The sequence below is a fragment of the Suricata suricatta genome, chromosome 5 (genome assembly GCF_006229205.1).
Source record: "Suricata suricatta isolate VVHF042 chromosome 5, meerkat_22Aug2017_6uvM2_HiC, whole genome shotgun sequence".
NCBI classification, from domain to species: Eukaryota; Metazoa; Chordata; class Mammalia; order Carnivora; family Herpestidae; genus Suricata; species Suricata suricatta.
The window spans coordinates 143,069,298-143,086,879 of NC_043704.1; the positions used below are offsets into that span (position 1 = coordinate 143,069,298).

The 17,582-nt window shown below is 41.8% G+C and overlaps 1 protein-coding gene across 2 annotated transcripts in view; it reads right to left on the minus strand.

Moving 5' to 3' along the window:
* The window catches only part of GADL1 (glutamate decarboxylase like 1), a 276,305-nt gene that overhangs the window by 105,275 nt on the left and 153,448 nt on the right, over window positions 1–17,582 (minus strand). For both annotated transcript variants that reach the window (XM_029940382.1, XM_029940381.1), the window contains 5 exons: window positions 16,093–16,172; window positions 15,918–15,972; window positions 11,169–11,285; window positions 4,383–4,447; window positions 4,017–4,098 (listed from right to left, as the gene is read on the minus strand). In XM_029940382.1, the coding sequence (XP_029796242.1) occupies window positions 4,017–4,098; window positions 4,383–4,447; window positions 11,169–11,285; window positions 15,918–15,972; window positions 16,093–16,172 (399 nt within the window). The remainder of the gene's footprint in view (window positions 1–4,016; window positions 4,099–4,382; window positions 4,448–11,168; window positions 11,286–15,917; window positions 15,973–16,092; window positions 16,173–17,582) is intronic.

Genomic DNA, 17,582 nt, shown 5'->3' on the forward strand with positions numbered 1-17,582 from the left:
TATAAGTCTAATTACATGAAATAGAAGTGGGGGTTTTGATTTTTTACTTTGCTTTTCTGTTTGGAGTATCATTGAAACTACTGTATTGCAAATGATGGAAAATAATTGCATATGTTAAAAAAATAAATTGTATAAAAAAAATGACCTATCTCACAAAATGTTTCCAAGTAATCCTTTCCAGGATCAGTGCAACATTTCAAAATCATCATTCAAGATGGAGACTTTTCCCCTTTCGACTCTGCCAATCTGTGCATGTTCACTTTTTGATTTAGGGTCATCGTCTTATGACTGTGAGGTGGCTATCAGAACTCCACCCATCATGCTGTGACCCAGCTTCATTCCAGGTAGAAAAGGGGAAAGGATGCTTTCCTCTTGTGTAGATCACCCCTTGCTGCAGGTAAAACATTTCTCAATGTTTCTCAACATTTCTCTATGCTGTACTGACCATAACCATATCATATTGTAGCCCTTACTGCAAGGGAGACTGGTTAGATGGTTAGATAGTTTTCGGGAGGCAGAAGGGAAGGAGGTTGGAATGGCTACAGAATATATGATCAACAGTGTCGAACACATTCTGTGGAGAGCTTATTAAAATAATAAAAAAGGATTAAATATGAACATTTTGTTCATTGTCTCCTTGTTAAGATTATAAACTCTTTGACTGCATGGAGTGCGCCTATTTTATAAGCCCTGAATTAGCATAGCACCTGGTCTACCCAGGAAGTCAGTTAGTGTTGGCTGAAGAATGAATGAATGAATAATGAAGGAGAACAGAGGCTGAAAATAGGTGCCAAAGGAACAGAAAACTGCCAATGCAAAACGTGCTTCAGCTGATTGTCCTATTTCATTGCTCACGGTTCACCTCTCCATTCCAGTTAACTTAAAAACAATCCTTTATATTATGGGGAACCTGGATAGCTCAGTTGGTGGAATGTCTGACTCTTGCTTTTGGCTCAGGTTGTGATCCCAGGGTTGTGGAATCAAAGCCCTGTGTTGGGGTCTCCACTGATCATGGAGCCTGCTTAAAAGTCTCTCTCCCTCTCTCTCTGCCCCTCCCCAACTCATGCTCTCACACTCAAAAAATAAGAAATAATAATATAAAAACCATCTTTTGTTTTTAAAAGAAGCAATATTTGAGGTTCCTGGGTGGCTTAGTTGGAAGTGTCCAACTTGAGCTCAGGTCATGATCTTGCAGTTCGTGGGTTCAAGCCCTACATAGGGTTCTGTGCTGACAGCTCAGAGCCTGGAGTCTACTTCAGATTCTGTGTCTCCCTCTCTGCCCCTTCCCTGCTTGTTCTCTCTCTCTCTCTCTCTCTCTCAAAAAAAATTTTTTTTAAATTAGTAAAAAAAAAAAAAGGCAATTATTAATAATGTTCATTTCTTTGCACAACAAATACAACTTGCACAACTTTTTAATTACTGCGATGTAAGTTGACATGGGTATTGTTTTTATTGAGATCCAGGAATGAATTCATTTTTTAAAATATTTTTTATATATTTTTGAGAGACACAGAGAAATAGCATGAGCAGGGGAGGGGCAGAGAGAGAGGAAGACACAGAATCCGAAGCAGGCTCCAGGCTCTGAGCTGTCAGCACAGAACTCAATGCGGGGTTCAAACCCACGAACCATGAGATCATGACCTGAGCCGAAGCCGGATGCTTAACTGACTGAGCCACCCAGGCGCCCCTGAATTCTTTATAAAAATAAAATAAAATAAAATTGTCAACCCTTTAATAGAGTTAGATGATGCAGAAAATTCTGAATTGCATCAAGTACATAAGTACTAATCAATTCTTGGCTAAAATATCATTCAACAAGAAAATGTATAAAAGCTAGAAAGTTATTTAAAAGAGCAGTCATCAAAGTTTTGGTCTAACTTTTCCATTCCTGAGAGCATCACACCAACAGACAAGGATGTCATTCAGACTGGTGGACCGGGGAGAAGGCAGATGTAGACTGCCAGGCACAGAACAGATTCTTGACATATTTTCGTTCTTCTGTCTAGAGCAAAGGAAAACCTGGGTTTTCTTCCTAACTCTGTCATGTCCTAAATATGTACCAAAGGCAAGCTGAGGATGTTCCTTGGCTCATGAACGATACAGTCATCTGAAACTACCTTTCAGTTAGAAAATGAAGTCATAACTTGAGAAGTTAAATGCCAAAAAAAAAAAAAAGAAATGGTTTTGAATACAGTCAATAGTATCCAACCTCATAAAATAAGAGGTGATAAATTCATATTTCTGAGAGTGTCTCTATCTCCAGATGCAGAATTGGTTCATAGCTTCTGATGGATACTGAAGGGGAGGAAGTAATTTTTCATTGTCCTAAATTCTTCTAACTGGACTCAGAATTAAATTTCTATTTAGGGGTGCCTGAGTGGCTCAGTCGATTAAGGATCAGACTTTGGCTCAGATCATGATCTCATGGTTTGTGGATTCGAGCCTCACGTGGGGCTCTGTGCTGACAGCTCAGAGCCTGGAACCTGCTTCAGATTCTGTGTCTCCCTCTCTCTCTGCCCCCTCCCCTGTTCACACTCTGTTCTCTCTCTCTCTCTCAAATATAAATAAACATTAAAACAAATTTTAAAGAAAGAACTAAATTTCCATTAACAAGAGAGAAAAATCAAAGTTTTATTATGGGCACATGGAGGCCAAAGAATGAGATCATGACCAAGGCTGTTTTTATACATTTTAGACAACGAGACAATCAATTTGTGAGGCATTGACAGGATAAAAAAAAAAACGTGTTTGAGAATTTTAATTGATAAAGAATTCTAAGTGGAATTTGGGCTAGGTAGTAGATTAGTGAAATTTTTTTTTTAAAAATTAGAGTTTGTTTGTAAAGCTTTCTCCACTTTAAAGTTCCTGTCTCTGGTGGTAAGGATGGCTCATTACTTCTTACTACAGGGAGGGTACCTTTCATGTGGGAGACTGGTCTTCTGTTTTCAGGAGGACCGAGGGGACCTGAGTGTCCTTACACTGACCCATTCTCAAGCAGCTTCAATTCAAAACAATCACCACGCCATTGGAGCACATTTTAGGTGGCCTGCCCTTGGCCCCTACGACCGCATTTTGTTTGGTCATCTCAAAACACCAAGAGCGCGGACACACACACACACACACACATCACAATTCATTTCGAAAGAAAGTTGTGACTATCTGCACATGCAAGACGAGGTTTTAACGTTAAATATGGTTTTCGTTTGAAACAAAATTCCTTAAAAAGAGAAAATGACTTTCACATTGGCAAAGGGAGTTCCCCTAAGGGAAAAAAATGTAAACAGATGGCTGAGAAGGATCACCACATGCTGCACACAGATCTTGAGGAGGCATTTCTAAGAATGAAGTGGCACTTCCCAGCCTGGGCCACTTCCCACAGGAGTCCTTATTTTACCCACGGAAAAACACAGGGTTTATACATGTGGCCAGGAGGCACTGCTGGGTCCCCTTCCCCCCTGCCCCGCTGTGATCCAGACTAATGTCTAACTCCACACACCCACACCCGCACCCCCCACCTCCCCCATTGCTCAAAAGAAGATAATAAGTCAGTGTTCGGCGCTCACCCCAGAACTAACATCTTCTCGTATCCATGTGCCGTTAAGCCCCAGCTGAGCGTATTAAGCATCCAATTTAATGTATGACACACATCTGTTCCACTCTTTCAGCCAGCAGAAGTTTCGAGACGACTTCAATCCCAGACTTAATCAAGGAGAACAAAATCTTGGCCATGTTTAAAACCGAGGTTTCAAATATAATCCAAATGAGGGCAAGAGAGCCCATTTGGCTGTAACTAATGAGATTCTGTAAGACCTAAATCTAAGCCACAAAGGCCCCTGAGCTAGATTTTTTTTTTTAAATCTGAGCCTCTTTAGTTTTCCTTTTCAGACCAGCACCATCGACCTTCCACTGTATCTGGGCCAAAGCACCAAAACATAAGCTGAAGCGAGTCCTATGAAAACACAGTTGTCTGACCTTCCACAACGCCCAAGGACTATAAGAAGGAAAGGAGAACTCACAGATTTGTCTTTTACAAGGAGAGCGCAGCACTGAATTCCAGCCATCAGCATCTTGTGAGGGTTCCACGCCACAGAGTCGGCTCTGGGACAGAAAACCAAAAGAACAAGGGAAGGAGGGAACCTTAAGTAGCTCCTACTGGAGGCAAGAAGACAATCATTAGTAGCAGCTGATACTCACACCCAGGTGGTCAACAGGATTCCTCATTTGAGTAGCTTGGGGAATTTGGGGTTTTGTCTTGACTCGTTTCATTTTAAGTCAAACAATTACTTTGTCTCTTTGTTTTCACACTGTCACTTAAGTGTGCAAAATCCAGACAGATTCCCTTGCCTAAACTCAAGGCGCCAGGCCTGGAAAGCCACATTTACCTGTGGATGCCATGCAGGAGGTGGCGGTGTCTCCTGGACATCAGGGCTGAGCCACCCCAAGAAGCCTGCAGAGACAGTTAAAGAACCACAACAACGTTATTCAATGTCATTCGTTTGCCAGTCTGCTGTCATAGATCAACCCTGAGTGACAACCTCAATGTGCCTTACTTGATACCTTGTTGGAAGCCCATGTTAAGCCATGTATACTCCAAAACAAAATCTGCCCCCTGGCTCTCACTCAGGCAAGTGGAGCCCCATCGCAATAGATGGGCTTCTGTTGACCCTTAGGGTTTAAATTCACACATCACAAGGAAATCAGTATAGTAAACTGTTGGGTCGTGTGTGGACAAAAAATGATTTAAAAGACAGAGTCTATACCTTCTCAAATCTTGAGTCTAAAAATAGACAATATTCTTCGTTTTTATTTCTTATTTTTATTTTTGGTAGGTGCATGTTCTATTTATCTTAAATATAATTCACTGTCAAATTGGCTATCATACAGTGTGTAACATGTGCTCTGGATTTTGGGGGTAGATTCCCGTGGTTTATTGTTTACATACAACACTCAGTGCTCACCCCAACAAATGCCCTCCTCAGTGGCTGGCACCCATTTGCCCTTCTCCCCCACCACACATCTCCAAAGACAAGGGAAATAAAAGCAAAAATGAACTGTTGGGACCTCATCAAGATAAAAAGCTTCTGCACTGCAAAGGAAACAATCAACAAAACTAAAAGGCAACCAATGAAACGGGAAAAGATATTTGCAAATGACATATCGGATAAAGGTTTGGTATCCAAAATCTATAAAGAACTTACCAAACTCAACACCTGAAATGCAAATAATCCACTGAAGAAATGTTTTCACTTTTTAGCATCATTATTGAAGCATAGTCCCTATATGATGTTATATATTTTTTAATTTTTTAAAATATTTTATTTATTTTTGATACAGAGAGAGACAGAGCCTGAGAGGGGAAGGGGCAGAGAGAGAGAAGGAGACACAGAACCGAAAGTAGGCTCCGGGCTCTGAGCTAGCTGTCAGCACAGAGCCTGATGCGGGGCTCGAACCCACAAACGCGAGATCTGACCTGAGCCGAAGTCAGAGGCTTAACCGACTGAGCCGCCCAGGTGCCCCCTATGATGTTATATTAGTTCCAGGGGTATAACACAGTGATGAGACAATTCTATATATTACTCAGTGCTCACCACAAGTATTGTCACCATCTGTCACCACACACCATTAATACAATATTATGGACTATATTCCTTATGCTGTACTTTTCATCTCTGTGATTTATTATTTTATAACTGAAATTCTGTGCCTCTTAATTTCCTTCACCTATTTCACCCCCACCCCCCACCTCCCCACCTCCTGTCTGGAAACCACAAGTTTGTTCTCTGTATTTAAGTGGAAAATAGACAATATCCTTTGCAATGCTGGCATTCTTCCAGACACAACGTGCCAGTGTTGATAATGAGGTATGGGCTGAGAGCTGGCATTCTGAATAACAAAGAGGTGCAGAGTTGACAAGGGGGGATAGAGGGGTATGTGGGAACTCAAAGCCAACTAGGAAGGGCTAGGTGGATCCTATTCATTAGATTTTTTTTCAGCCAAATAGTTTTCAGAAGTATTTGCAAATCAAAAATGTTTGAAGAGTGGGAGAAAGGAAGCCTGGGACTTAGGGAAGATGTCCACGGGAGACATAAACATGAGCAAAGGAGAAGACAGCTGGGACTAGGAAATGGAAGGATACCCCACAGCCGGGAAGTCTGGAGCAGGGAGGAGGGGGTGAGAGAGTGAGGGGGTAGGGAGGAGGAGGAATCCATGTGAGGAATAAGGAAGTCAGTTTGGTCCTTGAAATTGAGCAGACTTCTAAGTTTCAAGTGCAGGGTATGGAAGGGTGATGGCTGTGAGGGATTACGAGGGCACCAGCTTGGGCTATGCAGAATGTCCTCTATGCTTATCTAGACCACACAATGCTGCACTGAGAATGGAATCATTATTATCTCAAAGTTTGTCATGGAAAAACTAAGGTTCAGAGATCGTAGGTGAGTTGTCTGAGGTCTCACAGGCAGTAAGTATTAGATCTGGGAGCCGAAACCCATTTGTGCTTCAAGATAAAATCCTAACTTAGGGCCAAATGGCAGAAGACAGTGTGGGGAGCTGAAAGCGTTGGAAGGAGGCGAGTTCAGGAGCCTCACACACCACATTCGAACACCTTCCCATCTCCTGCACCCACCTCTGCCTCCTCTTCCTCCCAAAAAAGTAAACACATTCAACACATTCTCAGGATCTTAGTGAGTGGCATGGAAGTTTTAAAATCACATGAACTTGGAGAGCCTGGGTGGCTTAGTTAACCATCAGACTTCACCTCAAGTCATGATCCCAGGGTTCGAGCCCTGCATCGGGCTCTGTGCTGCTCTCTGTGGAGACTGCTCTCTCTCTCTCTCTCTCCCTTTCTCTCCTACTCTCTGTCCCGCCCCAACTTGTGCACTCTATCGGCCCTCCTCGAAGTAAATAAAAATAAAATTACATGAACTTTTTCAAGGAGTTAGCTCTGCAGTTTAGATAACTTGGCAGGGCCAGGATCAGCTCCTCCTCAGGCTTAGCCCCCAAAAGAGCTGACTGGAGAAGAAAAACACATCTCAGGGCAGGGCCTGACTTCTGTTTGCTTCACTTTCTGAACTCCCAACCCCCAAACTTGCAAAAACATCAAACCAACGACCTAAATGATGAAGGTTTTTCATCTCAGTGAGGGCCGTCCTTTACTGAGCTATGTGTTAGGCACCACAGGTGCCATCTTACTTTTCGTCTTTATTTTTTTATATATGATGTATTGTCAAGTTGGCTAACATACAGTGTATACAATGTGCTCTGGGTTTTGGGGATCGATTCCCATGGTTCATCACTTCCATACAACACCCAAGGCTCACCCCAACCAGTGCCCTCCTCCATGCCCATCACCCATTTCCCCCTCTACCCCACCTCATCCACCCTCAGTTTGTTCCTGTATTTAAGAGTCTCTTGTGGTTTGCCTCTCTCTCTGTTTGAAACTATTTTTACTCCTTCCCTTCCCCCATGGTCTTTTCAAGACCACAAGATTCTCAAGATCCACATAGGAGTAAAAACATGGTATCTGTCTTTCTCTGCCTGACTTACTTCATGTAGCATAAATACCCTCCAGTTCCATCCATGCTGCTGCAAATGGCAAGATTTCATTCCTTCTCATTGCCAAGTAGTATTCCATTGAGTATAAAACCACATCTTGATCCATTCATCAGTGGATAGACATTTAGGCTCTTCCCATAGTTTGGCAAATGTTGAAAGCACTGCTATAAACATGAGGGTACACGTGCCCCTATGCATCAGCACTCCTGTATGTTTTTCTTTTTGATTAATTAGTTGGGAAATTACTAGCAAGACCAATCTGGACAGGGAGGTGGAGGCGAGGGTGAAACTGAGACCCAGCAGCGTCTAAAGCCCCTGATGTGAAGTACGTGCAGTGTTTCCTCCCCTGAGGTGGAGATTGAAGGTGGGGGGAGGGGGGGACACGTCCGGAAGCGTGGCCAGGAGTGGGAAACCTTGCAGCAGCCCCAGCCTCTGCCTCAGAGAAGAGCCAGACCAGAAGGTTCTTCCAGTCTGAGGCAGAGACTACAGCAACATTTGCCATCCTAGAGGAAGGATAGCGCCAGAGACAGAAAACGTCCAAAAACACAAAGGGTTCCTTAAGCACTTGTGTAGAAATGCACCATAATTAACCAAATTTAAGATACTGTCAAAGGTGAGAGTCACCAGCTTTTGTGTGCCACAAAGAAAGAAAAAAAAATGACATCAACATACCAACTTCAGAGACGTTACAACATAAAGTAAGTATATCTTAGAATTAATTAAATACGTCATATATGCAGGGCAAGGTGGTTTAACGGGACACCCTGAAGGGCAATAATTACATTTTTTAAAAAGAAATCAAGTGAATAACAGTTTTTAATATTTTATAGGATTTAAAAAATTTTACAGAAAATTTCAAACAGGCCAAAGTCATTACTGCTATTTTGCTAATTTTTAATGATATATTTTTTATTTTTTTATGCCTTTTATTTCTTTTTGAGAGACAGAGAGACAATGCAAGCAGCGAAGGGTCAGAGAGAGAGGGAGACACAGAATCTGAAGCAGGCTCCAGGCTCTGAACTAGCTGTCAGCACAGAGCCTGATGCAGGGCTCGAACCCATGAACAGTGAGATCATGACCTGAGCCAAAGCCAAACACTTAACCGACTGAGCCACTCAGGCGCCCTTTGCTAATTTTTATCTTTAAAGTTTCCAGGATAAGCTACATGCTCCTTTATTTAAAAAAAAATTTTTAGAGTATTTTTTAAACTTTATTATTTATTTTGAGGTGGGGGAGGGCAGAGGGAAAGGAGACAGAGAATCCCAAGCACACACCATGCTGTCAGCGCAGAGCCTGATGCGGGGCTCAATCCTACAAACCATGAGATCATGACCTGAGCTGAAATCAAGAGTTGGACGCTTAACAGACTTAGCTACGCAGGTTCCCCCTTTTAAAATGTTATCAACAGATTCAGTATGATTATTATAACAATATAATGTAATATTACATTATATCCAGCCTGCAATATTTTTTTAATTTTTTTTTTACATTTATTTATTATTAAGAGACAGAGAGAGACAGAGCACGAACGGGATAGGGGCAGAAAAAGAAGGAGACACAGAATCCGAAGCAAGTTTCAGGCTCTGAACTGTCAGCACAGAGCCCGATGCAGGACTCGAACTCACCACCCATGAGATCACAGCCTGAGCCAAAACCAAGAGTGGGACGCTGAGCCACGGGCCGCCCAGAGCGCCCCCAGCCTGTGATATTAAAGCACAAGTGAACACAGTCTCCGTGTGAGAGCTAATGTCTTCAACAAGTCAGATAAACTGTTGTCCCTTTTGTCCAATACTTCGAGATGCCTACTGGGTGCAAATCGAATACTTTGTGGGGCTTAAGTATTCCCTTATAAGAGTGTTTCCTTCAAAAATCTAACCTTTGGGGTTTTTTAAAAAGAAAATCTAGGGAGGTTTTCATTCATACTTATAAATCACAATTCTCTCTGAGCCTCTCTTAAGTCTTTAATCTCAAACCCAATTTAGAAACTGCTGTATCTGCTCAGCTTTCCCTAAACTACATAATCCATATTTGATGTTTCTTTTATGAAAATGGAATTTTTAAGTATAACTGCTGATACACTTGATTTTTTCGCCTTATTTCCACAGTCACAAAGTACTCACTTCATATTATCTTTTAGGACGTAATGTATTATTATGCTCCTAAGTCTATAAAAATCAATAAGATAAAAGCTGAAATGTGAACAGATACAAATGCTACAATCCCATTTAAAGTTAAAAATAATCTACCTGAAGGATTGCCATTGGCATGCTAATAGAGCCTGTGACTCTGGTGAGCTTTACATTACTGCTGCGTTTACCAAATATTAGCATCTGCTTAATGAAAGCCTTGAGCTGCTGAAAAATTCTCTCCATAACACAGACACTTCACTTTGAAAACATCAAATCACACAAACTATAAAATTCTGTGTAGGTATCTCCCCCAAATGCTTAGTTACCTTCTGATCAGAAAGTCAAAAATAGTGTTCTTTTTCTGCTAAGGAGGATATGAATCACTCACCAGAAGAAAGCTCCCTATAGTGTCATCAGCATGTTCAACCATCACTTCTATTAGGTTGAATCAAGCTCATTAACTCCTGGGTTTATAAAAAGAAAAAGAAAAAAAAAAAAGAAAAGAAAACCAAAAAGCTCAACCAGCATTCAGAACTGGCCAAATTCAAAGTTTTAACCCTGGATTTGTAGAATTTGAAGAGTTACCTTTAATTAAGGGAAAATTTATGACGAACAGCCCCAGGACTTACAAAATTAATTAGAAAAAAAAATCAGTTCTTTAAGTTAGAAAATTATGAAGAGTGTAAGCTATCCTAGTCCCTCTCAAATAATTATCTACGACGGACCCAGACAAAACCTGCTGTAATTATAGTATGCAATTGTGTAATGCGGCTTTTTGAATTTTCCAGCTGATTGGAATCATGTAATTTTCGAGCTAGAAGATTCTTCACAGACCACATCAGCCATCTCCCTCTTTATAAATGAAACCAAAGCCTAAATGGGTAAGGTCACAATGAAGAAGAGGCCAGTTAGAACCGAAAGTCCAAGTCCCTTGATTCTGTAATCAGAGTGCCCCTCATACCACACCCGCATCATGACAGTAGTAGACTGAAGGGACCAGAGGTAATGGTTCATGGAGAAGAGGAAATAAAATAGAATCTGGAAAACAAAACCAAAATTTACATCGTCTTAGCATCTTCTTCTTTATTACCTTATGGAAAATGACATATATATTTCCCCTAATTAGAAATACACACTTGGGGCACCTGGGGGCCTCAGTTGGTGAAGCCTCCGACTTCTACCCAGGGCATGATTTTGTGGTTCATGAGTTCGAGCCCCGCATTGGGCTCTAAGCTGACAGCTCAGAGCCTGGAGCCTGCTTCAGATTCTGTGTCTCCCCCTCTCTCTCTTTCTGCTCTTCCCCTCACTCAAGCTCTCTCCATCTCAAAACTAAATAAACAGTAAAAAAAATGTTTTTAAAGAAAGAAATATACAAATAAAAGTAGCTGGGGACCTCAGGTCTAGTTTCTGAGAACATGAAAGACTTCCCACCACAGCTGCATATAGACTAGGAAGTTGAACCAATGTGAACATAACAAATGCACTTACATCCACATGAAGCCACAGGCCATGCCTCTCGCAGATGTCTGCTATTTCATCCAGAGGATCGAAGGCTCCCAACACGGTTGTACCAGAGGTGGCACAGACGAGAAACGGAGCCGCTCCCTGTGAGGACCCACACACAAGAACCGTCACCATCACCCTACCTTGTCCTGTAGCAGCTTGGTAAACAGAATGGTTATACATCTAGAGACATTTTGGGTTCCATCAGAGGTAACCATTCATTCAGAGTATTTTTCAGCTTCTCCACAATATGGCCACTTGTCATCTCAAAGAGATCAAGGGAACTGAGACAATACTATGACAGCAAGAGTCCTTTGTCCCAACGCCATACGCATCCTAACTATTTTTGTTAGGAAACATGGAAAGTGAGGAACCTCTACCAAATGCCAGACTGGCATTCTGTGTGATTCTTAACTCCTTCTGGGGGCATTTCACCAGAAACTGAGTGCCAGAATTGTTGAGCCTCCACAAAATAACCAGGAGGACGACTGGAAAACAAGCAGCTCCAGCTCCGTGGTGCCAACCATGGAGGTCTGTCTGCCTGTCTCTTTGAAAAGCAAGTGAAGTTATGAAACAAAGAGTGTGTTCAGATACAAATTGGTATCAGAGGAGATAAAGTAACCTCAGTGGGATACACTTTCCAAAATGGGTGCCCCAAAAAGAAATCCATCAGAAGGTGCTGGCAAAGAGAACCTGCATGACTCCTACCATGATTATGCCTCTTCACACAACAATGGCTGCATCTTGTAGAATAAACAGGTGCCAGAGGGAAAAGTGGGGCATGGGGGGAAGACTATGGAATTATAAGCAGTGATGATTGGTAATTCCAGCCAAGCAAGCCAGATGCTCTGGTTCCATAAGGAACTTCAGAGCAGTCAGAGAGGGAAGTACATGAGATGTTTACCTCATAGATTCCTCCCAGCATGTCAGCAGAGAGGCTTTGCTCACTGTGGAAGTGAGTTGGAGGAAAATTTGCAACAAAAGTAGGGGAGGCAGAAACAGTGAGAATCCTAAGATTCTAGAGCTCTTGAGGAACAAGTGACTAGGATTTGCTGCCTATAAAAGTCATTTTGCCTCCATTTAGGGTGGAGTCATATTGTTCTCTCAGGTTTATCTTGAAGTTCGGCTGTCCCTGCAATATATTTTTATGTCCCAATTAATGTCAGGTTGTGGTCCTATTGAACCAGACTCATTCCCATTTAGCTGACCTTTGACAGAAAGAAGTTACTTCTCAATGAAACATGGAGCAGAGCAAAGACGCTTGGTCCACCTCTTTAAATTGAGATACACAGGACACAATGACTCCATTTGCCATCTGGGGAGATGGTGGTGACACATGGAATCCAGTCCATCCAAATCTGAGAGAGCAGGGCCAGTAGGGAAACTATAGGCTTTGGGAATTCTTCCCTGTGCCCAACTACCAACAGATTACGTCTTTATCATGTCAGTGACCTAAGTAAAATGAGACCAGATTTACATCAATCATTAAAAGTAAGAGAAAAAGCAATTTCCTAAGAACATTTAAGGTGTCTTTCATGTTTGGACCGTTCCTTACAAACTATATGACACCCTGAACAGTTGTGAAAAGATACCTTTGGAAGCTATTATAGTCTATTAATGAGTTTTCCTCACCTTTTTAATAATCTAGCTATAAATATCAGGCCCAGAAATTAAACTTTTGCAATCTGGATTTAACTTTCCCATTTTTTTCCCCTTCTTAGATCTCATGCTATTAGTGAGAAGATTCAGTGAAAACAGTATTGACTGTGTGCTGCTGATGAGCTGTGTTCCCTATGAAAAGTTGTCATTTAAGACACTCGTACCCAAAAGTACTTTCAAATATTCAGCAGCTATGTGAGTTGGAGCTTCTCATAAGAATGTCAGAACCTCTGATGCTTCTGTGGATTTTGCCATCTTTGTCATGGCATCAAGTAAAAATCAACAGATTTTTAATGGATTGTGGTGACCCAGGGAACTGAATCCCAGCAGAAGAAAAGTTGATGTACTAGCCCCACATTTGGAACAATACAAGTTAAAAGCTTGAAACAAACAGTGAGGTCTGAAGCTACTAGAAAAATAAGCTAATCACCAGGCAGTATCTCAGAACGGTGAATCCAGACTCGAGTTTTAACTAATTTGAAAGAAAACTGAGGAGACCACCCACTCTCACCCCATCGCCCTACTTCTAAATGTGCCGAAAGCAATTTTCACTTTTTTAAAACTTCTCTTTTCAAGTTCTCAACTTCAGGAGATGTCAATTTCATGTACTTTCATTGTCGAAACAAACAAAAATGTGAACAAGGAAAGTAATCATGACTGAAGCCGAATAAAACCCATCAACTATGCTAGAGGATGCCTCTTTCATGATACTAAAGAAGAAAAGTCATTTTGGCTATCTTTAGGGGATGCTAGGCAACTAACTCACTAATATGAAAACTGATAAGTAAGGGGAAAGAATAAAACATTTATCCTGCCCTGGTTGTGCAAACGGTTTGTCTTGGGAAACCAAACAGGGATGAGGGAAAGGTTTTCTTTATGGTAGTAAGCCTGCCATTAAATGAAGGAGGAATGAGGGAATGAATAAGAACGTCACCTAAGGAAATAATGGGTCTAGACAATGATCATCAATGGCAGCAAAATTCAGGGGGTGAGAGGCTGAAGCAGAGGTCTGTAACAAACAGCCCAGCAATACCAGAAGCCACCGATCAATGTTAGCGCAAAAAAGAAAACAGGAGATGTGTCCCGATTGAAGGACAAAACGCCACCTGTAAAGCCTTTCTGGTAAAAATTTCAATCTAAGTCTCACTGAGTCTCAAGATCTCACTGCCAAATTACAGGAAATATAGAGAACAGATGGATTGTATAGGGAAGGGAACACTTAGATTCTCAAATTCTTGATGTGATCGACAAAAATCACAATGTGGAAAACTCTGCAGGCTAAAAAACTTGGTTTCTTCACCAGATCAATTGCAGGGAGAGAGAAAAAGGAAGAGGGAGAAGCTACAGACTAGACATATGGACCTTGAATCCTTATTCAAACATGCCAACTATTTAAAAAATGCAATAGGAGAAAATTTAATATAGAGTGAAAATTTGATGATATTATGAAATTATTTCTTGTAACGGTATGTGTGTGTTCTTTCTTAATAAAGAGAGAGTGCATAGCTTTTACAGATATACTGAACTATTTATAGATCAAATGATATGATGCATGAGATTGGCTTCAAACTAATCTACTGGTAGTGGATGGGGTGTGGTGTAGACAGAACAGAGCAGAAGCTAACACTTGTTGAAGTTACATGATGGGTACAGAGAGGCTCATTATATTAATTTTTATATATTTTAAATTTTCCATAATGAAAAGTTTAAAATTCAAGGAAGAAAGACTGAAAAAGAGAGTGGGTAAGGAGGAAGGAAAGAATTCTTGAACCGTACAGAAAGTGCAATCAATATTCTCCCCTCTACCCCCCAACCCCACCAACAAGCATTAATGACATAAACAAAGTTTCTTTGATAGGAACACATGTAGGAAAAGAAACCTGGGGGTGGGGGGGAGGTGAAATTAGAACATCACGTGGTTCACAGCAGAGTAAACTGGTTGTCATATAGAATTTTACCCGAGAGTGAATGAAATCTGATAATCTGTCTCACCACACAGCTATCAAGTCCACTTGTCATCAACATGTTAAAAAAAGATAAATATAGATCTAAGGACACACAACCGAAGCCAGTACGCCTATACTAAAGGCAGACTTTTTAAGTACAGAATTTTTCAACCCAAATGCAGTGATCGAGCATGCTCTGCTGATAATGTGATTTTTAGGAAAAATTAAAAATATGAAGAGTAAAATAACAGAAAGGTGTTAAAACAAAAAATATGAACAAAAGAGCCTATCTTTGTTGGAAAATGAACTCCTATGAGTAGATACTTCTATCCCAGCTCAAGGCTGGGCTTTCCGGTTTGCAGCAGCAACAGCAATCACAAACCTGAGCACAGGGGGATGGCCTGATGCTCCAAGACCAGCCAGCGCTGTGATGGGACAGGAGGGAAGCAATGACGCAGGTGTACCCAACCCGATAGGCTTTGGGCCCAAGGAGCAAGATGGCTGCCACCAACACCACCACGCACCTAAAAACCAGGTGCCAGGGCCAGCCGTGCTGGAATATGGCAGGTGAGGGGGCGACGCCTGGCCTTCCTTGGCAACAGATATGTCAATTTTAATATTCTCTGGCAGCTGAGGAAGAGAGGACGGTCTGCCAGAGCTGAAATACAAAGCCTAGACCCCATATAAGGTGATGGGTATGCCACGGGCTTTGGGCAGAAGCAGCCCGGGATTGCTCAGGAGATGGAAATCATTCTGAATGTAACCCAGAGATGACTGGTCTGGCCTACAGACTTCCGTCAGCAGTTAAGTAGGAGAGTGGGCATAGGGGCCATGCTGGAGAGGCTGGGCTCTTCTTTGAAGGCTAATTGAAGGCAAGAATCTGGAATATGGTGACGTCAGTGTTTTAATAGGCTCCAGCCACCTGGGAATGAGAACGTCTGAGAAAGTGCACAGAACATGGACAGACAGGCACCTGGAAACAGAACACCTGTAAATGAGTCTCCCTAGGTTAATGCTAACCTGCTCCCTTCTCTCTCCTACACACAGAAACAGGTCTGGCTGGTGCATTCCCTCCCTCATACCCAGACACATGCCTACGTTTTCTTTCCCTCTTTCTCTCCCCTCTCACCTCTTGGCTGGCTTGCCAGATTTGCTTCTCCAGTTCCTCAGGTATCATTTTACCTCTAAGAGACACAGATTTGAGACGCTCAGTTATGTTTAGTAGTGAACAGACACTGGAACTGCTTTTTAAAAAGTATGAATCCCCCTCCACCCACCAGGCTTCCGGCTCCTGTCCCCATTACCTTCCATCTGTTTCCACAAAGCAAACATTCTCTGTACCAATCCCAAGAAAGGAGGCTGCTTTCTTCATAGAGTAATGACACTAAATTAAAAGGGACAAGGGAGAAAAAGGAAAACATAAATACACAGCATGAAAAAACGATTGCTTATTATCTCAAGTCATCTGGCAGAGCCCAGTTTTTGGAACATTATTACATCAAAGAAAAGAGAAAGTAGTCATTTAAAGGAGCTCCTTAGTATAGTGGTTGAAAACATCGACTTTAGTTGGGATCAGAGAAGCCAGGATTTAATTCCAAGTTTTCCTAGTTATGGCTCTGGAATCTTGAGAAAATAATGTACACTCTCCAAGCCTCAGTTTGCTAATTTAAAGTAGGGGTGCCACCCTCCTACACTGCTGGTGGGAATGTAAACTGGGGCAGCCGCTCTGGAAAACAGTGTGGAGGTTCCTCAAATAATTAACAATAGCACTCCCCTATGACCCAGCAATAGCACTGCTAGGGATTTACCCAAAGGATACAGAAGTGCTGATGCATAGGGGCACATGCACCCCAATGTTCATGGCGGCACTTTCCACAATAGCCAAGTCATGGAAAGAGCCTAAATGTTCAACCGATGAATGGATAAAGAAGATGTGGTTTATATACATAGTGGAGTACTACATGGCAATGAGAAAGAGTGAAATCTGGCCATTTGTAGCAACATGGATGGAACTCGAGGGTGTCACGCTAAGTGAAATAAGTCAGGCAGAGAAGGACAGATGCCATATGTTTCCACTCATAAGTGGAACAGGAGAAACTTAACAGAGGATCATGGGGGAGGGGAACGAGGGAAAAGAGTAGGGGAGAGGAAGAGAGGCAAACCATGAGAGACTCTTGAATACTGAGAACAAACTGAGGGCTGATGGGGGAGGGGGAGAGAGAAAGGGGGGTGATGGTCATGGAGGAGGGCACTTCTGGGGATGAGCACAGGGTGTTATATGGAAATCAACTTAACAATAACATATAAAAGAAAAAAATTAAAATAAAAAATAATTAATAGAATTGGAAATGGCAAGTGGTGGCGTGGATGTATGTCCAACTCAATAATTAAATGACTAAATTAATCTACATATTACCTATTAAAATGACATATTAAAAAAAAGGCAAGACAATAAAAAGATAAAGTGGGGGTGCCAATGCCTAATTCATTGTTTTTCATAGAAATAAATGGGTTAATACATGTACAGGGCTTAACACAGAAGCTGACATATGGAACAAACTTGGTCACTGGAGGGAGGCTGTTGTTTTTCCATAACGTTGAGAGAAGTTTCTCTTGATGCTGCTAATAAGATTCAGCATTAGTGGAAACAGAATCTAGTCCACTGCTGACTCAAAACCCTCCGAGGAGGGAGCAAGACTCTGCTTCAATAACTGTAATCACAAACCACAGGAGAATTTAGTTGTTTGCAGGAGCAAACCATGGGCTATAAATTGCTGATCAGACACTTGACCAA